Source organism: Hippopotamus amphibius, chromosome 7 (genome assembly GCF_030028045.1).
Source record: "Hippopotamus amphibius kiboko isolate mHipAmp2 chromosome 7, mHipAmp2.hap2, whole genome shotgun sequence".
Lineage (NCBI taxonomy): Eukaryota > Metazoa > Chordata > Mammalia > Artiodactyla > Hippopotamidae > Hippopotamus > Hippopotamus amphibius.
The window spans coordinates 90,954,472-90,978,534 of record NC_080192.1 but is presented as its reverse complement, the minus strand read 5'-3'; the positions used below and the strand labels follow the sequence as shown (position 1 = coordinate 90,978,534).

Genomic DNA, 24,063 nt, shown 5'->3' with positions numbered 1-24,063 from the left:
TAAGCTGATGGGTCCCAGCACCTCCACGTGACAGTGAAGAACCCAGGATCGGAACTCACTTCTGAGATGAATTGCCATCCTGCCGCTTACTAGCTCTGTGACATTGGGCAAATCACAGAACCATTTTGAACCTCAGTTTCCTCACCTGTAAAATTGTGTAGCAATACCTTGCTTGGAGAATTGCTGAAAGGACTAAATAGACAGTACACAGTCAAGGTACTTAGCAAAGGGACAGACACGTGGAGTGTGCTGCTCAGAAGCTCTCGCTGCTGCCAAGTACCCCATCCCCTCGATGAACCTGTGCTTCAGTCCTCAGTGTTCCCTCTGGCATCCTGGCTGGAGGTATGGTCTCCCCATTCGCAGCATGGTTTCCACACACATCAGGTGTCTGGTTGGGCCAGAAATGTAGGCTCTTGGAAAAGCAGGAAGAGGCAAACGTTGGTGACGGAGCTCGCTCAGCTCATTCTCTGGTCAGAAGCTTGTTCTCCTTGTCTCTGTAGGCACCTTGCTTGCTCTCTCATAGCTGCCACTTGATTTCACCAAGGTCTGAATAGCAGAAGGGCCCCACGCGAAGCTGGGAGGATAGTTTTCCGTGTTCCTCTTCACTATCCTGTCTGTCCTCCAACTTAATTTTAGTTCATAGCTGATAACCTTTCTGCTTATCTTAAAGGCCTCACTTTCAATCTTTCAGGGTTGCATGTATCTACCAGGAAGTACAATTAAGGAGATCGCCACAAACCCAGACGAAGCGGGGAAGTTTGTCTTTGAAGTCATTCCAGGTAGGTGACAGAAGTGGGATAGACGTGTATTACATTCTTGCGTTACTTCTGATCCCAGAAGTCAAGGCTACATTCAGTGAGTCTGTCAACAGACTAGTAAGAATGCATAATAGTTCTGTATATACTTAAGGATCCTATACTAGTTCATTAACGACATGTGAACTGAGTGGGTGTGCACCCAGTTGAGCTCTGTACGCATTTCATGAGCGCCTGCTTGGAGCCAGATAGCCACTAGGTACTGGGATACTGACTGGAAAGTACATCATCCCTATTTGCTAAAAGGAGCTCAGCTTTGGAGGTGAGTGGGATAATAAAATGAACAAAGTCTAAATTGAACCATGTGAAACTGCTGCGTTGGTAGATCAGAAATGGTCCGCAGTCCGCCGTCTCATATGGTTCAGTGTGACCTAATAAGAAATGACAGCTCCGATTTACGGAGCACTTACTACGTCAGGTGCTGTGAGTCACCTATTACACAAGTTAGCAGCACACCCGAGGGTGTCTCTTTCTAATCAAGAGTTACCTTCCTCGAATGAATTTAGGGAAAGGGGGGTTTGCCTCAAGTGGAGTTTGCTTGTGTCTGTGTAAGTCTGTCGCACTGAGGCTGCTTCGCCCTGTCTCTTGCTCCTTCACCAGTCGCCAGCCCCACCAGGAGCTCCAGGACTCCTGGTCCAGCTATGCAGCCAGGTCGCTGCTGCCATGCTGACACAGCGGGGGAGGCCAGTGTCCCCTGAGTGCCCCTACCCTTAACTCCCTTCTTGCCTCTCACACAAGGCAGCTGTGTGCGTAAGAAACTCGATGGCAAAGGCAGTGTAGCAGAGAGGGTAGACGTGCCCCGTCTGCAGCCGGCCTGCCCAGGGCCACATTCTGGCCCTGCCACTTACTACGTGGGTAACTGTCATCAATTATTTAATATAATAATTTTATTTAATTATTTAATTTCTCCTTGCCTCTGTTTCTTTACCTGTGAAATGGGAACAATGATGATGATATGGAGGATTAAGTAAGGAAATATGTATGCCACAGGTGGTACAGTGCCTGGTAAGTTAGTGTCATGTAAGTGTTTGATGTTTCGGCAATAACTAGAGGAAAGTGTAATGTAGAAACCAATCCCCAAACTGGCTGTTTATCGAAAACAAAGAAAACCATTTTTTTTTAAAGTTCATCTTTTCCCAGGTGCCCCCCTCTTGGGTGCTCCCTTGCTTTTTATCTGAGGGTCTATCCATTTTTCTTCCTTCTCAGAGGAAGAGCCTACTTTTCCTGTCTCTCCTTTCTGGGATAATCCCACCTTTTCCCCCACAAAGTTTCTTTTATCCCTAGGATCACTTTCCCAGCACAATTCATGAGACGCAACCATCCATGATAACACATGTCCCAAAGCCTGAATTTTCAATCTAGGGTGACCCTACTAAGAGCTCCAACTGCAAATTTACTGTGGTCCTTGCACCAAAAGTCCAGCACCCTTGAAGATTGCTGTGCTAGTGTGCGATGAAGATTTGTCCTCTCATTGTCACTCACACTGGCAGCTATCTCCTGGGCTGCTGGGGGAATTCTTGGACAGATTCACACATGTGTGTACGTGCACACGCGCACACTCATCTCATAAGGACAAGAACAATTCTAGAGCAATAGTAAGGTAGGCAACCATTTTCCTAAAGACGCCATCATTCCCAAGGCTCCGCCCAACCTAAAATGGGACAACCCTCTATGTTATGATGTAGAGAATTTTCAGTTCTCCTTTTTGTCATCCTCTTGTGCAAGATGATTCTCAGGGGCCAAGGCTGGCATAAGAAATGGCCTTCCTAATCAGGGCCCCCTCTCTGTGATCAGCAGTTTTAGTTGTACAAAGGCCACAGAGGAGAATTTCATTGGCGTTATGCTATGTTTTTCTCTATTTGCAGCAGGCAAAAATTTGAGGCAAGCTTCCCTCTCCCTACTTACCTCAGGCAGAACAGCTATCTGTTTTCCCACGCAAAGGGAGTCATGGGGGGGGGGGGAGTTATTCCTTCTGTAGCATATGTAGCATTAAGTTCTCATACTGCCTTCTGAAATGTTACACCAAATTTATTGAGCACCTGCTATGAGCCAGGCACTGCTGTAGGCACTGGGGATTCAGCAAAGAACAAAGCAGCCTGTGTGTAGCTTACAGTCTAATAGGGGGAGGCTGCCAACCAACCCAATAAATGAGTACATTGTAGAGTTTTGGTAAGTGCTACAGGGAGAAAGCAAAGAGAGAGAAAGGGCTGGGTGTGGTGGGGATGGCAGCTGTTGATTTGTCATTTGAAATAAAGCGGGCAGAACTGGCATCATTGAGAAGGAGACTTTTGCGGCAAGATCTGAAGGAGGTGAAGGAGTGAGCCAAGTGCCAGTCTGGAGGAAGAGCATTCCAGGAAGGGGAACAGCCAGTGCAAAGTCTCTGAGCCTTTTCTTACATTCAGGAAACATCAAGGAGGCCAAGGTGGTTACAGTGGCATGCTGAGAGGGGAGAAGGGTAGGCTACTTGGTCACGGGTGGGCACAGGTTTTACAGGCACTGGTAGGCAACTGTAAAAAGTTTAGTTTTTGTGCTAGAGAGATGGAAAGCCATTGGGAGGTTTTGAACAGAGAAGTAACATGATCTGACTTTTGTTTTAAAATTCTTTTGAGTTGAGACTAAAAAGGGGAAAAAACAGAGCAGGAACAACAGTGAGGAGGTTATTGCAATTAACCAAATCAGAGATAGTAACAATGAAGGGGGTGAGAAATGATCGATTTCTGGACATATTTTGATGATAGGGAGGACTTTATTTGCTGACAAATTGGATGTAGGAAAGAGAAGTCATGGTCGACTCTAAGGTTTTCACGCAAACAACAGGAAGAATGGGTTTCCTGAGATTTGTGCATATGGCCAGTTTGGGGTGGAAGATCAGGGCTTTCGCTTTGGACGTATTAAGTAATTAACTAACTTTTAATGATAAGGAAAGCAATGTTCAGGATAATTTAGCTACTGCTGTGATAGAGGTAAGGGTAGGATGCTAAGGGATTTACAAAAGGGACTCCCCACTCCGTTTGGAATGAAAGGAGGAGATGTGACAGAAGGGTTCCTAGAGAAGATAACATTTGCACAAGGTTTTAAAGGATGGGTAGGCGTTCCTTAGTCGGAGAAGAAAAGAGGGGAGGTTCTTTCTGACAAGGGTAACAGCGCAATAGGTGACACATGCGGAACAGACTGTTTAAGTCAGAGAAAGTATGTGCCTGAGGGCAGAGTGGCTGTTCATTGGCTTTGTATTAATGTCAAGCAGTTTCCCTCAAAGACAGCTCTTCCTAGCACCCCAGTGTGCCCAAACATTCATTTTTTTTGTCGGGTAACAAAAAATTTTCAAATTCCCTTTGGTTCTTATCTCTTGAATCTATCTTAATATCACGCAGCCTCACCTTCCTCCCCCTTTGGAATGACCTGCTCCTCAATCCATCTTGTCGTCAGCTCTTCCAATCAGAAAGATCAGTCCATGGAAGCCCTGGTCATTTAGGAACATCCTGAAAGCTGGGTATTTTTCAATGGTGTTGCCATGATGGAACTAAAGGAGTCTCTCAGGAATGAATGTAAACTGAAAAGGCATGTTCTTGATAACATAATAGACTGGAGTGTAGGCATGGTGGAGAAGAGGCAAGATAAATTTGGGCCAAGCTCAAATTTGAAGCACTATGGCTGGTGGAAACTATTGGGAGAAAGACCTGTGGCCTTGCCTTGAGTTTGGCGGTAACTTACTGGGTACCAATGGGCAAGGCCCTTTGCATCTCTGGGGTTCAGTTCCATTATTTGTAGACTGGAAATGATACTACAGCCCTACTGTATTTCAAAAAGATGTTGTGTCCTATGGGATTCTTTAGTTCTGCCCTGAGGTCTTTTTACTGCCCATTTTACCTCTGGAAACATCCAGTTTCAGGATGTCCCTGAGTGGCCAGTTCTTCCACCGACTAGCCCTTCTGGCCAGAAGAGCTGATGACTTAATGATAAGATGGATTCAGAATCAGGTTGTCCCAAAGTGTAAAGGAAAGTGAGGCTGGGTGATATTAAGACAGGCTGAAGAGATTGGAACAAAGGGACAGTGGAAGTATTTTGTTGCTATGCAAAAAAATACAGGTTTGGGCTCAACTAGACAGCTAGAACAGGCTCTTTTTTTTTAAGCTTTTTAAAAATTGAAGTATAATTGATGTACAATATTATGTAAATTACAGGTTTACAATGCAGTGATTCACAATTTTTAAAGGTTATACTGCATTTATAGTTATTATAAAATATTGGCTGCATTTCCCATGTTATACAATACATCCTTGTAGCTTATTTTATACCCAATAGTTTGTCCCTCTTAATTCCCTTCCCCCTTCCTCTCCCCACTGGTAACCACTAGTTTGTTCTCTACATCTGTGAATTTGCTTCCTTTTTTGTTATATTCACCAGTTTGCTGTATTTTTTAGATATCACAGATAAGCAATATCATACAGTATTTGTCTTTCTCTGTTTGACTTATTTCACTTAGCATAATGCCCTCCAAGTTCATCCATATTGCTGCAAATGGCAAAATTTTGTTCCTTTTTATGGCTAAGTAATATTCCATTATATATATATATATATATATATATATATATATATATATATATATACACATACACAGCACATCTTCTTTATCCATTCATCTGTTGATGGACACTTAGGTTGCTTCCATATCTTGGCAATTGTAAATAATGCTGCTATGAACATTGGGATGCATGTATCTTTTCAAATTAGTGTTTTTGGTTTTTTTTTGGATACATACCCAGGAGTGGAATTGCTGGGTCATATGGTAGTAGAACAGGCTCTTTTTGAAGGAAATGACATGATATTTTGAAAGAGTGGGTTGATGTCCCCTAAAGCAATGTGAGATTTAATAGTATCCCATCATTGAAAGGGATGGCTGTTATTTTCTTGTCCTTCATAAGACCTATGTTTGATGTGCTATTTCTCCCTCTGATCTCCTACTCTCTCCCTATTTTTCTCTATCCGTCACTTTCTCTCATTCTTTCTCTTGGGCTCCTCTCCCCAGTCTGCCCCCGTGTCAATTCCTCCACCCTGTTGTCCATTTGATAACACCAACCCAGGACATACTACAAACACGTGTCTGTAACCTTGGGTTTAAAGAGAAAACAATAAAGAAAGTCCTTACAAACTTCATTTGTCCATCAACTATGTATGGAGAGCCTACCGTTTGCGATGTTTTCGTGCACGCGGGAGGGCAGTAATCCTGCACAGGAGGCACCGATTCAGGAGAGAGTCACATAAGTGCTCACTGTCCCTCCCTCCTGACTTGTTGTGCCCTCCTCCACTGCCACAGCAGAGCTCAGGGGGTAGCCTAGGAAAGTATCCATGATTGGCGCGAGGGACTGAGGTATCAAAATCGTATCGCCTCTTGTACTGACACTGCCCTTCGAACTTCCTCTTAATTTTTGGTAGGAAATGGCTTCTGTCCTCCATGGGAAGACAGAATCATCAGCCCAAATCATCCCAATTGCAAACCACTAGGTTCAACAATTTGTCTATAGAATTAGAGCTTCAGCAAAACCAGTAAAGGTGCATCTACTGAGTAAAAGTATATGCTTTTGTGTTGTTTGACTGGTTATTTAATTGGACCAAAGAAGCAATTCAGGCTCAGTTTCCCCTCACTGCCCTTTGCCTTGGCCCCTGACCAATGTAAGAACTTCATTAATGTTACTTCTTCCTCCAGCCTCATGTGACCAGAGTCGCACGGGACAGGACTCCTATGTCCTCATGGCCAGCTCCCAGGCGGAAATGGAGGAGTGGGTTAAATTCCTTAGGAGAGTCGCTGGCACGCCCTGTGGAGGTAAGCACCCCTGCAGGCATTCCTGGACAGGTGTCTGTGACATCTCAGGGATGGGAAGGAAGTAGCTGCAGACATGATCTTTCCTTAAACAGTGTTCAAAGAAGACCACCAGGGGACAACTGTGAGGTCATGCTCATTGCCAAGACCCTAACTTCCCTCCCTGGGTGATCTCGAAGCCAACTCCAGACTAGTTGGAAGGACTGCAAGCCCTTTGCATTCATCAGCAAATGTGTGTGATGCCCTGAAGCAGTTTCTCCTCTCTGGACACAGTGCTTTCATCTGTAAAATGAATGAATTGGACCAACTGACCCCAGTTCCCAGTGGCAATAACCTTCAGTGGTAACGAGAGGCTGCCCAGTTATGGGGCTTCATAACTTATGAGGGTTGATGGCAAGATCTATGCCGAAAGCATAAGTAGGCTGATGAGCACAGGAAACTAATGCTGCTGTCCAGAAATGGGGTGGTCAGACTGGAGAGAGGTTCTGGAATTGTGTCTGCAGTCTTACAGGTACGCAGTGAATTCAGGGTGGAACACTCTTCTGGGTTACAAGTGTTTGCGTTTACAAGCTCAAGTTTGAGGTTACAAGCTTCAGTGTTTGAGCTCTCTGAGAACCCTGCTGTTGTGTCCACACCACAGGAGGGCCCTGTCTGTGAATAACTGATGTGAAAAATATCTGAAATTAACAAACAGGTGAATCCAGCATGTGTTTTTTTCCTTTCATAAAAATATGAAAGAACTGATGTGGACGCAATCTCAAGTGACCATTTTCCTTCAACTTTTTTTAGGAACACTCTCATTTGTGTCAACTCCAGGATAACTGTATAATATATGATTATTTATCAGTTATGCTGCCTGTTATTTTGAAAATCATTTGGGGGGGCTTTTATAGCTCAAATATTAAATATTTATTTGATGCGCATAAGTTTCTTCCAAAAAATTATGAGCATCTTAACAATTCTGTGGACATTTAAAAAATATAGGAAAATTGCCACTCCTAAAACTACCAGAGGTGTTTTTATATTTTCCTTCCAGCTAGTGTTCATATATACATACTTTGTTCTCAGGATGACAAACATAGGATGTATGCAATTCAATACCTTTTATTTTCTAGCTTAATTTTCCCAAAGGGCTATATAATCTTAATGGATAAATTTTATCCTATGATGTTAAGCAGGAAAGAGGGATTTACTGGCAGGTGCAAGCTACTCCAAGAAACCGAGGGCAGGAACTTCCAGGAGGATTTACGGGTCTGGGGCTGAGAACTGATCAGCAAGAGTCTATCCCATCAGTTTCCGGAGGACCACACAGCTTCTCATCCCACTCTCCTCTGCCTGCCTGCCTGTTTCTGTCTATTAACAGCCCTCTAGCACTCATGCCTGTCCCAAATACTGCTGTGCCAGCCCCCGCTTTCCTATATTTCTCCCTTGAGTACCAGCGGAGGCTGGTACACGGGTCACAGGACTGCCTCCCTGTCCCATTCCAAACTCCTGGCTCAGCTGTGGTCAGGATCTGGGGCAGGGAGGCAGTCCTGTGACCCATGACCTGCCCAGGAGGGGCTGCGAGAGAAGAAGTGACTTGGATGGGACAGCCAAACTCAAGAGTGCCTTCCTCCTACAAATAGCTGCAACCTATTGCTATTAAAAGAGGAGTGTAGTTTCATTAACCATTTTCCAATTCCTAAACACAGTATTTTTTATGGTACTTAGCAGGCTGAGATGAGGTGTTTATTTATTAAAGCTCTGTTATGTGCTGCTCAGTCTGGAAGGTCTGATCTGCGACCTTCCTCATCGCCCTGGGTTGTGAGATGGCTGATGTTTTCTGTTTTCCCTGGTCCAGTGCTTTAGGCTGTCTGCAGGACAAGGGTAGTACTTGTCACCTAAATTATGTACCTGTTCTGAGTCAAAACGCAGTGGAGGCGCTGTGACCAGCAGTTGGGCCCCGTGTGGTGCTCTGCTCTGCCTTGTCAGGGTGAACCGCTGCGACGGTCATAATCCACTCGGGGATTTCTCCCTCACCCCACCTGGAGGCCACCACCATCAGAAGCAAGTCAAGCGTATGTCCTGTAGGCAGAGGAAAGTCCAAGGGAGGAGAAGTAAGAGTGCAGCACTATTAATTTATTCAAAGAACAAGGTTTGGATTTGATGTGGCATCTCAGATTGAACCAAAATCAGAGTTCTCAGAATGAGAAGGCATTTTAAGACAGCAGAGTCCAGTCTGAGGTCATGGGACAAGGCAGATGTTTGTCCTTCCTGTTTGTAAGTCAGGAAACTTCAGTCCTGAGGAAGTAAATGATTTGTCCAAGGGGCCCAGTTGTCATGGGGCAGGGCGGGGGCTCCTGCCTCTGTAGGGACCCTCTTTCAAGTGCCTCTGAGCTAGGTCTACTAGATCGATGGGGCATGCCCTCTCAAATGCTGGAAAGTCACTGAGGTATGTTGTCGCTGTCTTTTTTCAGCTCTTCCTGAAACTTTCTGTGACTTTTTCCACTCAGAACCTACCTGTTTCTCATCACCTTTGCTACTGCCATCTTGGTTGAGGCGCCAGACTGCCTCATTTGAATTGCAGCAATGGTCTCCAAACTCTCTCCTCGCTTTCAGCCTTGCCTCTGTTTTCAACAGAGCAGGAGAGCAAGCCTGTTCAACCTGTCCTATCAAGACCTTTCTCTGCTTATCTCTGTACAGTAGCTTCCTTTCTCTTGCGCAGGAGAAGTCAGAAGCCTTATAGAGACTCTGCTCACAACCTGCCCCCGCCCCCGTGATCTCTCTGACCTTGCTTTGTAGAACCCTCTCCAGTGCTCATTTCACTCCAGCTTCATCAGCCTCCGTGCTCTTCCCCAAATACCCTAGGCACATTCCTGCCTCAGGGCCCTTGCACTTGCTGCTCCCTCTGTCTGGAATCCTCCTTTCCCAGGGAGTTGCTTGGCTTGGTTCCTTGCTTTCCTCAGGTCTTTGCTCAAGCCTGACCTCAGTGAGCCTTCCCCACCTTCGTCCCTTCCTCCCTACTCCTGTTCCCTCTTCATTTTTCTCCTTAGCACGTCCCCCCTGCTAACAGGCTAAATACTCATTTGTTTTGTTTATAGTTGGTCTCCTCTTGCTGGAATGAAAGCTTCAGTCTACTCGTCAGATTTTTTTCTTTTCTGTTCTGTTCAGTATTGTATCCCAGGATCTAAAGAGTACCTGACGTAGAAGGTGCTCAATAAATATTTATTAAATGAATGGACTAAGAAGTGACCTCCTCCTCCCATAGGGGTGCTGTGTTCTACTCCCTTCGCCTCTCTCCTCTGTTAAGTAAAGGTCAGCTTATCTGGGAAATTATTCCATAAATGGGTTCTTCCTCTTGAATCATCTCCCTCCAAGCCTATCAGTGGTAACTTCTGGTGAAGGTATTCATGGTTTGTAAATCCCCTAGAGAATCCAAAGAAACTATGGAAACGGTTCCCAGAAAAACGTCCAGACAAAACAATTTTGCATCAATTGTAGTCCATCTGTACGCCCCAGGTGTTGAATCAACTTTAAATTTTAGAAGTTATTCTCATGACAATTCTGCAGAGCTGAGGCTTCTTCCTGCCCCAATTCCCCTTCTGGTTCTCTTGGTGGGAGAGGTGGTCCACATGATTCCCACGGCATACCTAACTTCTTCCCCTTGGCTCTTCCTGCCTCAGAGCTGATTTTGAACATTCCTTTTACCTTGTTTGATTCTAGGACCAATTCTAATGTGTATAGGGGTGGGGATGGTGGTGAGGGTTCCCCACATAGCCAAGCAATTCTTGGACGCCAGCTAGGTGTTCTATAATTTAACTCAATTTTGACACTACTTACCCGGAGATAGCTTCAGATTTCACAGGTTAAGGGTTCAGTCCTACAAGACTTCTCCCCTCCATCCCCACAGGTCATAAGCCTATGGCAAGTCCAGATTGTACCCTGTGCATCTGTCCAACCAGCTATAGATCAGAAGTTCCAATGACCCCCTCTTTGGGTTCAAATAATTTGCTAGAGAAGCTCACAGAACAGAGGAAACCAGTTTACTTATCTGATCACTGGTTTATTATAAAAGGACAAAGCTCTGGAACAGCCAGGTAGAAGAGATGCATGGGGAAGGTATGGGGACGGGGCACAGAGCTTCCATGACCTCTCCTAGCGCCATTCTACCTGCACCACCTTGTGTTCACTAACCCGGATCTCTCTGAACCCATCCTTTCTGGTTTTTCTGGAGGCTTCATTACATAGGCATGATTCATTAAATCATGGCCCCTGGTGATTGAACTCAACCACCAGCCCTTTTCCCCTCCCTCGTGGGTGGGACTGAAAATTCCAAGCCATAATCACATGGTTGGTTCCCCTGGCAACCAGCCCCCATCCTCAGCTGGGATCCAAAAATTAGGTCTTTTAACATAACAAAAGACACTTTATGGCTCTCATCACAGGAAATTCCAAGAGTTATAGGAACTCTGTGCCAGGAAATGGGTGGAAGACCAAATATATATTTCTTCTTAAAAATCACAGTATTGCACCTTGGAGAGTAGCACTTTGGCGCACCTCCTCTGTGTTCCAGCCTTTTCCTTCCTAGATAGCCAATTTCTCTCTCTCTCCCTGTCTCTCTCTCTCTCCATGTAATACCTTTTCCTAAGGGCCCAACTGGAAAGGTTAGATTAATTTTTTCCCAGAAGTTCTGGATGCAATTCTCAGTTTTCCCGAATTAAGTAGGAGAAAGGGAAGGGAGGTGATCACACTTCAACTTCAGGTGACTTGTTCCCAGGCTTCCAGCTGCCCACTTTCTCTTCTTAATAAGAGGGCTCTGCCTTCCCTGCATCTCCACACTGAAACCTGGTCCCTGTCCCAACCCCAGGAGGCTGGCAGCCACCTTGCAAACTGTTATCAGTCAGGACCTGCTTTGCTTTCTTCCTCTGGGGGTTGGCTCTGAGGTTTCCCTTGGGCCATTGCTGGGTGCGGAAGCACTGCACTAAAATGTGCACAGTTCTGCTCCACCCAACCAGGTTGTAAGACCCTGGGGCAGGTCCCACAGTTTAAGCGTCTTTGTGCATTTGCCAGCACCAGGCATGGAGCATATAAATATGGAATTGTTCTATGCCTCGGGTTCCTTTTCTCCCTCTCATTTCTTAAGGTCTCTGTAGCCTTCAGAGCAAGATTTCACAACCTGCCGCCCAGCATAGCCTATGGGAGTGTGGTCTCTGTAATTCAGTTACCCCATGTGTCCTGCTTCTTTCTCTCTGGCTAAGTGGGACATTACGAGGGATGATTTCTATTTATTTTCACTAATTCCCTCACCTCCATTCCCCTGAGATCCTAACACCAGACAGATACTTATTTATTCATTAACTCAACAAATATTTCTTGAGCATGTGTCACATGCCAAACGCTGCACCAGCACTGGGAATACAACAGTGAGAGAAAGAAAGAGAAGAGAGAAAAAAAGAAAAGACAAAGTCTCTACTTTCAAGGAGCTCACAGTCTAGTAGAAGACACAGGAAGGAAGCAAAAACCCCAAGGAAAACCATAAAATAACAACTGTGAAAAGTACCATGAAGAAAAAAACTCATGATACCATGTGGGGGAAAAAATGTCTTTGTTAAAAAATTCAAGGAAGGCTTCCCTGAACTACTGATGATTAAGTTTCTCTCTGAAAGCCCAGTAGAGGCCAACTGGTCAGAGAAGCGGGAAGAGGAACAGTGTCTCAGTCAGAGGAATAGCATGTGCAAACGTCCTGTGGCAAAAAGGAGGATGGGACCTGGAGTGAGAGGAAGATGAGAACAGTGCAAATAGCTATGTTAAAGATGTGGGTCTTCATCCTAAAGTGGCTTGGATGAGGGTGAGGGTGGTGGAGATGGAGAGAAGTAAACAGGTTTCATGTTTCAGTGGTAGCATTGCCCGAACATGGGAGTGAATTTGACATGAAAGGAGGCTGTGGTGGCAAAGATGAGTGTGTGGAGGGATGAACTTGGTTGGCAGCAACACACTGCCCAGGACCCTACCTGGCAGTCTTTCCCTGCCCCTGTCTATCCCCCCACGATGCTGAGAGTCCATTTCAAGTCTCCTGGGCATGTCTAGTTGGCTTGCTGCACCCTTTGCTGAATCTTCTCAACGGGAGGGGAGACATCATCTCATTTTACCCGGCAACACACCTCCAAGATCCTTCCCTCTGAAGGCTCCACTGAGCCATGTGCAGCTCAGTCGTTTCCAGGGAAGGGTGGGCTGGCTTCATCAGCGCTAAGTGAAATCCTGTGTTCCTGCCAGAGGCTTTGATATATGGAGCAATGCTGGTAAGAGCCGTGTGTGGGATTTTTTTTTTTTTAACCCACCTCCCTGATATTCCTTGAATGACAGTTGACAATTAGCTGCTAAGTAAAAGGAGGCACTTATTTTTATTGCGGGGGCCTTGACAGCTTTATGTTCACTCTTTAAAAGCCAAGAGTCATGTGTGTAAAGGTGAGCGGGGAGGAGAAGTGTGGGAAGGAGGAAGGGAGGGTCGGGGCAGGTGCCGACACATCCCATGGTTTCAGTGCTGGAGTCAGAACCTGAGCAGTGTTTACAAGCATGTGTTGATCTGGAAGCAAGAGAGGATGGTTCTTGCTGCTTGGGGAGGAGGGAAGGTCTGAGGCTGGCCCAGCAGAGAGAACGATTCCTCGGGCCCTGCCATGCCTCATATTCCCAAGATGCCGCGGTGGGAACTGGGCTGTGGTTTTCCTGCCTTGGCGCTGCTCGTTTGCTGGAATTTCAGGAAGAAAACCCCCAAGCTCCAGAAGAAAGGTATTTCTTTCCTATTTTGTGCTTCAGCTCTTCCATGTAAAGACACTTTGCCGAGCTCCCCTTCCCTCTCCCATCTGAGAGAGGGATGCTCCTGGGACTGAGCCTCTGGGGAAGGCGCCAGTGGGCAGGGGGAGGAAAGGGGCAGGGAGGCCTCTCGGTGACCTGGGCTGGGCTGGCGGCGGGGTGGGAGGGGCTCTTGTCCTGAATGCAGGAGTGTTTGAGCCGTGATGAAGGAGGAACTAGGTCAGAAAGGAGGTTACGGCTAATCTTTCTCCTCTCACTTACCAGAACCAACACAGTGTTCTGCGGTTTTCCAGCAAATCTGGGGAGAGGGCTTGAGAGGTAAAGGGTGGAGGATGGCTTGTGAGCAGAGACTGGGCAGCTTACCCCTCTCTCCCTTCCCTTGAGCCTTGCTGATGTCTGAAATCTCCCCTAGGCGATTTTATTTCACTGAGTTTAAACGAGAAAGATTAAAGTACTGATTTTAGAGTCATAGGGCAAATATGACCTTGGACAGATTCCTAATCTGCGTCTCAGTTTTCTCATCTGTAAAATGGAACAATAATACCTACTTGTAGGGGTCTTCTGAGGACTAAATGAGAGTACACACGAAAGCTTTTAGGGTAGTTTGTCACAAAATTAGCTGAATAAATTAAATGTATTAATAGATTACATATTTTAATTAACTAAAATTTGTACCTGTTTAGATGAAAATGTGTCTGCTAATGGTGATGGGTCCAAAGTGATGAGCAGTTCTGGGTGAATGAGTGGCTGGCAGAGGGTAAAAAGAGCAGTAGGGCACTAGTTCCCTGAAGGATTGAGTGATAGCTAGGAGGGTACAGCACAGAAAGGGGAGTTGGGTTTTGTCTTTTGGCATCTTTGGGGTGGGAAATGGTCTTTGAGTACCTCCCACCCCACTGTCTGCTGTTTTCTTCCTTCACTGGTCCCTTCCCTAGTTCCCCTGGATTTTTTGTTCATCTATTCCCCTACATCTAGGCTACTTCGTGTCCACCCAGGATCAAAGGGTAGCAGTCAGAATCCAGGAGTCAGAGGTGGGTAGAACTCAGGATTGGGTCTTTGGAATTTCAGGAATGCTTTGGATTCCAAACTCATCCTATGTGATATGAGATGAAGAGTGACAAACCCTGACCCAGACAAACTGAACAAACAAGTGTTGCCAAGAAAAACTTGGCCTCTGTTCACCAATGCCAAATAGAATTACGGAGACAGAGCTTTGGAGGAGTAGAAAGAATAGCTTTATTGCTTTGTCAGGCAAAGGGAGAATACCGTGGCTAGCGCCTCAAGAACGGTGCCCCCCTCCCTGGGGAATAGGGAGAGGGCTTACAGTCGGGGCTCCTGGTCAGGGGTAGGCGATAAGGATCAAGGCAATGACAGTCCTGCATTCTTCTGATGGGTGGGTGGTGAGGCAGGTAGGAGTCAGCATCATCAACCTTCAGGTCCAACTGGTCTGGGGCCTACATGCTTGTGGGCAGCACACCATCATTCATCATTAACTCCTCCCATCTGGAGGGGGTTTCAACATCTGCAAAATAGCTCAAAGATATTGCTGTGTGTATTGTTGATGGGGAAACAGGACCTGCCCCAAGGCTGCTCTTGCCTGTTTCTCCCAGGTCTCACGCATCCCCTCCCTTCACTAACAACTTGCTTGAATCTGCGCATTGGAACTCAGGGAACATCATGGAGGCTGAATGAAGGCTGTTTTCCTATCATCAAAGAAATAGGGGACACAGAAAGGCTTTGTGCCCAGGAGCCCCACAGGACCCTGCTTGGTATCGCAAGGATGCCTGTTCTCTTATGTTAGAAGGGACCCGTGGGTCCTGATGTCTCTAGAGCAGGCTGTGGTCATTCCTTGTTGGTAAGAATAGCTTGGACTGATTTCTAGGCTGGAGATGGGAAGTTTGCAGTCTTTACCATGTGGGTCATATTTAAAACCATGCGATTATAAAGTAGATGCAGATGAGGAAGGAACGTCTTGGGACACTCCAACCTTTAGAGGACAGGGAGAAAGGAGGAATCATCCAAGGAGGCTGAGAACAAGAGGCCAGTGAGATAAATGGAGAACCAAAAGTCATGTGAGAAATTGTCTCAAGAATGGGGCGGGGTGGGGGTGGGGGTTGTGATTTGCTGTGTCACATGTTGCTGATGGAGCAGTTCAGATAGAGGCTGAGAATTTGACCCTGGACTTTAAAAATGTAGAGGCCATTGATCTCTTTGACAAGCCCAAGTCTGGGGAAGTGCTGACCAGAGTACATTCAGGAGAGAAGGGATGGACAACAGGAGGAACGGGAGAGGGCAGGTCACAGCTCTTTGAGGACTGGTCTGTCATGTGCCAGGCTCTGTGCCCAGAGATAAAAATAGACGGTGAGCCAGACGGGCTGTCTGCCTCTGAGGAGCCCACAGTCCAGTGGACGAGAGATGCTTAAATAAATCATCATAGGACTCCGTGAGAGGCGATGAGGTATATACAGGGAGCACCACGAGCACAACTGAGGGAGTAACTAGTTCCCTCTTAGGAGAAGGTGTTTGAATTCAGGCTGCAGGAAAATCAGGTTTCCAGGTTGGGGGCAGGGGTGCTTTTACTCCAGAGGTTTTACGAGAAAGACTATTTTTCCTTCTTGCTGTCATAATCTCCAGCTACCAGAGAACCTGGCCTATAGCAGATGCTCAGTCTATATTTGCCAAATGATTTTGTGAATTCCAGTGGAAGGAATTTGCAAGAAAAAGAATTGCAATGTTGACAGTACCAGCAAGGATAAAGAAGAAAAACAGTTGAAAGGGGATTGAAAATGTCCTAATCTGTTAAGAAGGAAGGAGGGGTGTTGCAGATCAGATCGTTCTAATGCTCACACTTTTGCTAATCGGGTTAACTGAGGGCGGGTACCTTCTGTTAATAGCTTTGTATTCTCAATGCCTAGGAAAGTGCCTGCTGCTTGACGGCTTGATTGACTGAATGCTATTGGCTGTGAGGAAGTGTGTAGGAGAAACAGATTTGGAAGAGTTGGGGTGGGGTAAGAGTGTGATTGGAGAAGACACTGGGAGAACTGCCATCAGATGTTGGGCTTACAGGAATAGAGGAGAGAGAGAAAGAAATGAGGGAGATAGCGATGAGATGATGTATATAGAGAGATTGAACCAGATATGCAGATTTATGTGTCAGTTTATGGGTGATATCTAAATGCATGGAGCTGTGTGAACTTTCCCAAGGATAACATCTAGAGTGAGGAGAAGTCTGAGTTAGAATGCTAGGAAATGACACGCCGAAGGAGCAGGTGGAGGAAGGGCAAGTACAGGAGACTGCAGAGGAGCCTGCAGAGAGATGAGACTAGAACGAGGGTGGACGATTTCACAGCCAGGTAGAAAGTCTTGAGGAAGGAAGGAGAATCAATACCATCGGTCTTCAGAGAAGACCAGCAGAGTGTGGAAGGAACATAGGTCAGATCTGGCCATTAGGAGGGCACGAGAAATCTTAGTGAGCAGATTAGATGGGAAGATGCAGCTCATGAAACCAGATTGAGAAAGATTGAGGTTACATGAGTAACAAGGGAAGCAGTAGATGCTATGAGGGTGAATGCCTCTTCCCAAAAGTATATGTGTTTTTCTGTGAGAATATTGGTGAAGAGAAGAAAGGCAGGTATTGATCAATTGCATGAGAGCTGGGGTGGGAGATGATTCTTTAATAAAGTGGTAAAGATTTAGACTCACATGTTCTTTCAATTTAAGATACAAAAGAGAAGTGAAAACCTAGAAGAGGTGGGAAAGGATGTTTTCCCACAGTTCAAGAAACATCATCATAGAGGAAAGCACAGGATACTTTTCTTCCTCCAAGAAAGGACACGCAGATGGACAGAGGAGGAAGGATAGGAGAGGCAGAGATTGGAGACCAGGGACTGGAGACCAGGGCATGTCACGATGCCCTTCATTTGGGGAGATAAGTGAAGGAGGAGACAAGGTCACTTGCTGAGGCAGGTGGGAGGGGATGGGTGGTGAGCTCAAGGGTGTGGTGAAGATTTGGACCCAAGGTCTTATGAAGATGGGCATGCTCTGTTCCTCAGGGGCTTGAGGAGGGCATGGAGGGGGTAGTGGAGATGCAGGAGAGAAAAGGAATATGGGAAAAGGAGTGTCCCAGGGAGAATGACATTGAAAGTCCTAACTGTGGGCCATGGGAGGAAGAAACGATGAACACAGGATATGGCTGAGAGACTCAGATGAGGAGAAAAGTTGGTGGACTGGCTGTGCAGAGAGGTGGAAGGAAGAGCTTGATTCCAGACCATCCGCCTCAGGAGCTCACATTTGACAGCTCTGACATCTCCGTGGACACTGCAACATTGTGTTTGCGGTATCTTTCCCTATCAGGATCCAGTGGGCCCCTTAAGCCCAAGTTTCATCTGCTCTGAAACACATGTGCTTCTTCCTTTGAGGTGCCGTCCCCGGACCCCTCAAAGGGAGTTTTACAAATGCCCTGTTGTCTATGTTTTAAGTCAGATCATTTTAATCATTTCCTTCCAATTTGGTAAAAATATCTCCCTAGCGCCTTTGACAGACAAATAGAAACCTAATGCTATGTAGTTCCTGACGTCCTCCAATTGTTTCCCATTATTTTGCATGGGGTCCTTTCATTTTCATAACTTGGTAATAAGCTAATTGAAAGCGAGAAACGCATCTTACAGTCCCTTGTCTGTATAGCCCATTCCACATGGCCTGCCTCTGACACTTGCAGGGCACTCAATAGATGTTAGTGTGAAGCCGAATTCATTTACTGATGCGGTCACTACTAGTGTTTAAACTACAGAAATGCCCAAATTGTCTTTAATCATGGAAAGCACTTGCTTAAAGAAGACAATTCGGTAAGTAATTCAGCAAAATTGTTTGACTGTCTACCTTGGCCCTGTACTAAACATAAGGATGAATCCAGATTGAGATGGGTTGAGAGATCACGTGAATGATAAGAGAAGAAGTAGAAGCTGGTAGGGCGGATGACTCTCCCGGCCTATTCCTGACGTTAGGGAGCCTATGGTCTTGCAGAGGGCACAGTACATACAAATGACAATAGCACAGTGAGAAAGGGATTGGGATATTACAGAAGGGGTACAGGAACATAGAGTGGTGATGGAGTCCCTCAGGCTAGGTGAGGGAAGACTTGGTAGAGGTGATGATATTTGAGTCAGCCCAAGGAAGGCAAAGAATCTTAGTAGACAGGGAAGGGAGAGATGAACAGACTGGGCAGCTAGAGGAGACTGCCCAAGGGCATGTAAACTGGCGAGCACTGTGGGTTATGAGAGCATCAGGTTCAGATGCCTTTGGGGGTGTGGGAGGACGTCAGGTCAGAAAGGTAAGTAAGAGCCAGTACAAATGTGAACCGAAGGGATGCTGGCTCTGGTTTTCAAATTTTAGTCACAGAAATATTTAAGCAAACAGTCTCGCTGGAATGTTGTAAGTAAAACAGACAAGAGCCCAGCAGGTCAGGTTGGGAGTAGGGAGGAGAGAGTCCCACGGGCTCAGCTCCTCCGAAAGGCCCTCACCTTCCAGAACCTGAGGTGAGGAGGGAGGGGCCTCTGAGGAACCCCTGGAGCTTTGAGGGGTAATTTGAAAAACGTTGCTGTGGCAACTGGAGAAGAAATGGATGACTGCTAAAAACGGGGGGCAAATGTGCTCAGGTAGACCAGTTGTTTAGAAAGGTGAATAGCAGGGAGGTTTTGCACAATTACAGGAGAGGAGACCACAGCAGGGGGAGATGAGAGAGGAGTCCAGCCTGGCCTAGGGCGGTGGGAAGTGGGAAGGCCATGGTGGATTCCAGAGAGATTGTTGCAGCTCTTTACATGTGGGCATCCACATTAATTAGAGACTGGATAAAGGGGACCAACCAGAGAGAGAATCATGGGGAAAACCAAGGGGCTTTGGGAACAGTGTCTTAGCGACTGGAGTGGTCAGTGTAATAGAGCCCTAATTATGACAGAGGGGAAATCAGGCAGGACAGAGCTGAAACCATGACTGTCTTCTGAACCTCCAGGACATGAAGGGCATGGGGCCCTGGTAGGGAAATGGGTAGCCAACCAGTGTCCTCATTTATAAACTAACCCTGTTACACTGCTGGGGTGGGGAAATTATAGAGCCAAGTGCTGGCAGGTGGAGCTGGTGCACACATGCTTTGCTGGAGGCAGTGTAATTTGGAAAAATATTTTTGGAAAGCAATTTGCATACCATAGTCATTAAAATGTTCAAATTACTTAACCTAGTAATTCTACATGTGGGAATTGGCCCTAGGGAAATAGTTCAAAAGAAGGAAAAGCCTATGTTCATCCATCCAAATGTTAATGAATCAATTAAGCAATTAATTAGAAATTATACATGGTACTATATACACGTACATTCCAGGAACTCTGCTAAGTGAGTTATCATGTTCGCTGTGGCAATGGTCATAACAGTAGAGTCTAGTAAACAATGTAAATTACTTAATATGCTGCAATGGTTTACTACAGTGTAAGACATCCATGTGATAGGCTATTATGCTCTAATGCTATATGACACAAGCAGAATTCAAAACAGCCTGCTTGCTTCTCTTGAATTTACTGCCTGGGCTTGAATTCTGACTATACTGCGTCCTGGCACCTGACCTTGGCACGTTCATTAGCGCCTCTAAGGCTCAGTATCTTTCACAGGAAGGTGGGTATAACAATACCAACATCTCATGGGGTTGCTGTCAAGATTAAATGAGAAAAGGTGTACAAACTTAGCACAATTCCTAGCACAAAACAAGTGCTCATTAAAAGTGAGCTGTTATTTTAAATACAATAAAGTGAACAAACAGAAAAAGGCTGACAGGCTGCTTCAAGGGGACAGCCCCCAATTTATAGCCCCAGGAAATATCGTGTGATTTGTCGTCTGTGTTTATTTTAGTATCATTGCAGAAAATCCAGGAATAGACAAAACACTTTGACCTATCAGTTCTTCCAAGGGAAGTCAGAGTGATGGGCGGGCTCTGCTTTTTCCCTCTTCCCAGCGGTGTTCGGCCAGCGCTTGGATGAGACCGTGGCCTATGAGCAGAAATTTGGCCCCCACCTGGTGCCCATCCTAGTGGAGAAGTGTGCCGAGTTCATCCTGGAGCATGGCCTGAACGAAGAGGGCATCTTCCGACTGCCTGGGCAGGACAACCTGGTGAAGCAGCTGAGAGATGCTTTTGACGCAGGGGAGAGGCCCTCCTTTGACAGGTACGCCATCCTCACTTTGCCTCCCCTGTGCCCTGCTTGCCTGAGAGGACCTCTCTTTACCAGTTGAACTATGGGACTCACACAGCTGCTTCCAAAAGTGCTGGCTTGCAACAGAAAGAACCTTTTGTTTTGTTCATAACTCGGAATTTGGGAGCCTGGAGCACAGTTAGAGAAGTGTTCTGATCATCTATGTTAGAGATGATGTGAACTAGAACTAGAGCCTTGCAGGGCAGTCAAGAGGTGTGTAGGATACGGTGGGAGGGGAAGTGCAGACTAAGGGAGAAAGGTGGGACTTAGCTCAAGGTGCAAGCTTCAGGGCGGATGAGGAATGGAGAATTGCTGAGGTGGCTGTACAGACTTGGGGTGGCACCATGTCTATATCCAAGGGCTCCAGTGGCCTTCCTCAGCTTTCCAGAAATGGCCAGGACCAGGACTTCTTGTTTGTTTGGGAGACTACAGTCCTGTGCACCTCTGAACTTGGTTCTGAACACTTTGGGAGGGAGTACACACTCATATCTTGGTGTCCTCCCAATTTCCTCTGTGGAGGTTGCCCAGTCCTGTTTGGGGCATTTCAGGTGCAATGACGTTTCTTGCACCATCCCCCTCCCACCCCTCCTGCTACAGCCACCCAGCCGAGGGTTTCTTCTGTGCCCTGCTCAGCTGTACAACCCCTACCCGACACTGTGTACTTTCAGTCTGTTGTGCAATATTTTCCCCAGTTGCCTGCACGCGCCTGTCCTGCTGGCAAGAAAGAGCCATTGTTCTTTCCAAACCAGCAGCCCATAAACCAAGATTTATTAGGATGGGCCTGAACTCTTCCAGTTTCCAAAGGTTGAAATCCCCCAAGAGCTTGTTTACGATTGAGGACTAGGTCCGATCCTGGAAAAATTGTGAACAGCTAAGTGTGGTGCTGTGTGGACCGTCTCACCCTCCCTCTCCCTCACCTCCCACTCCAATCACCAATGATGCCCACTTTCCCTCGCAAGCATCACTGAGACCCATCTGTTTCTCTCTGTTCTCACAGCCACTGTCTAAGTTTGGATCACCATATGTCTGTCTCTGCTGCCCTTGGTGTGCAATAGGTTAATTTATGAAGGTGCCGTATTTTAACAGGAAAGCAACAGGTGAAGATGTTACTGGAACTAGAACAGGTTACAGGCATCAAATTTACAGAGCTTTCAGCAGGACCATAAATCACATTTCATTGTGAGGCACTTATTCAATCAAGCTCCCTACCTTTATGTTCACTTTTCTTTTTACATTTTTAACGAGCTTTGCGTTGATCAGAAGATACAGATGGGTTGTTGCTAAAGCAGTGAGAACAGTCAGCTGGGAGGACTAGAGGTGATTGTGGGGACTGCCAGACACCCGCCCAGGGCTTGAGCTTACGCATCTGTAAAGTCAGCCTGGGTGGTGGAGTCGGAGTCTTTGATTCCTGTGGAACATTTGGGGCTGGAGGGAGGAGAGTTACCCCACTTTGTCATGATGGCTCCACCCCCTAGAACTGAGAAATAGAGTTTACACATCCAGAAATAGGAAGGGTCACCTGGGGCTCTTCGCAGTCCTCCCAGGGCCGACTCTTGGGTCCATGTGACCCCTGTGGATACTCACCTAGATCCTCTCCATTAGTTATGTATGCAGTTCCACCATGAGATCCCCCAAATTGCCTCATCAGAATGAAGAAAAACGAAGGCACTCTTATTTGGTAGATTGTAGTACAGATGTTTCTGGCCCTTATTAAACATATAAATACATACAAATAGAAATGTTAAAATCTCTTTGTTGAGTTTCTACTGGGCTGGATACTGCCAATACACAATACACGTCCCATTATACTTATATTTCTGTGAGAAAAGGAGAGACATGTCACATTATAAGGTCAGTGCTACAAGGGAAGGGTCAGCAGATCACCTGAGGGGCCTTGGCAGATCTCTGATGGGTCAGGCGTTGAACTCAGAAGCCACCTGTCTCCTGACTTGCTCTTAGTCTTTGATTTAAAAAAAAAATCATATAAGGATGCTCTTTTAGGTTGGAGGAAAAGCAGACTCAGGAATAATTGTGCTGGAAATTTAGACTATAACCATGACATCTGAGCCAGCTCTGTTACAATGGGGACACAGAAATTAAACCAAAAATTTAAAGACGTAATTGTATAGTTTCCATTGTAAGTGCCAAAAAAATGAAAATACCATCTATTTTTCATCTATTTTTCATTTTGTTTCTTTTTTTTTCATCATTTTTTCATTTCAACAGGGGGCTTTTGACATGGTCTGCTGGACTTAGGAATTCTCCCCCCAAAAATGACACAGGCTAAGACAATAAACCATAGCTCAAAAAGACACATGCCCCCCAATGTTCACTGCAACACTATTCACAGCAGCCAGGACGTGGAAGCCTCCTAAATGTCCATCCACAGAGGAATGGATAAAGAAGAGATGGCATATATATACAATGGAATATTACTCAGCCATAGAAAAGAACAAAATTGGGTCATTTATAGCGATGTGGATGGACCTAGAGTCTGTCATACAAAGTGAAGTAAGTCAGAAAGAGAAAAACAAATATTGTATATTAACGCATATATGTGGAATCTAGAAAAATGGTACAGATGATCCTATTTGCAGGGCAGGAATAGAGACGCAGATGTAGAGAATGGACATGTGGACACAGAGTGGGGAAGGGAGGGTGGGATGAACTGGGAGATTAGGGTTGACATATATACACTACCATGCATAAAATAGGTAGCTAGTGGGGAGCAAGCAGAGGGAGCTGAGCTCAGTGCTCTGTGATGACCGAGATGGGTGGCACGGGGGGTAGGGGTGGGAGGCAGGTCCAAGAGGGAGGGGGTATAGGTATACATATAGCTGATTCACTTCATTGTAGAGCAGAAACTAACAGAGCATTGTAAAGCAACTACACTCCACTGAAAACAAACAAACAAAAAATGCACAAGCCTGAGGACTTAGCCAGGCCAAGAAGCATTATCTTCCCCTGGCAAAATGAATGGGGAAGCTTTTGGTGGGTTGCAATATTCTATGATGATTTAGATGGCTAATTGTGTTTTTTGATGATAATTTTGAAGTATCAATCTTATATCTGTGGTTACAACCCCTTTCTCTTTTCTAATGTTGGCTATTAGTTCCTCCTGATTGAACTATCTATAGAGTTTATCTTTTTTTTTTTTTTATTGTTGTCTCTCTTCAAAAGTTTTCAGTTCTCGACGTATCATCTATACTGTTTTTCTCATTTCAAGTCCTTTGTTTTCCATATTTGTTCTGTGGGTGTGTTTTGAGTGCTGGCAGCTGTGCCAGGTGATGGACAGTGCACCAGAGAATGGAGTCCTGGAGCCAGGAGGCCAGATGGAGGCTGAGGCAGAATCCTGGCAAAAGATGATGGCCTTCTGGAATAGGGCAGGGCAAGGAGGGGCGGGGCTTAGGGA

General features: G+C 45.9%; 1 protein-coding gene across 3 annotated transcripts in view; it reads left to right on the top strand.

Annotated features, from left to right (window-relative positions):
* Positions 1-24,063, top strand: part of ARHGAP25 (Rho GTPase activating protein 25) — an 83,965-nt gene that overhangs the window by 44,314 nt on the left and 15,588 nt on the right. For 2 of the 3 annotated variants that reach the window (XM_057742803.1, XM_057742804.1), the window contains exons 3-5: positions 692-779; positions 6,520-6,636; positions 20,417-20,624. In XM_057742803.1, coding sequence (XP_057598786.1) covers positions 692-779; positions 6,520-6,636; positions 20,417-20,624 — 413 coding nt within the window. Of the gene's footprint in view, positions 1-691; positions 780-6,519; positions 6,637-13,180; positions 13,399-20,416; positions 20,625-24,063 lie in introns of those variants that run through there. The other variant, XM_057742805.1, reaches the window with a different exon arrangement.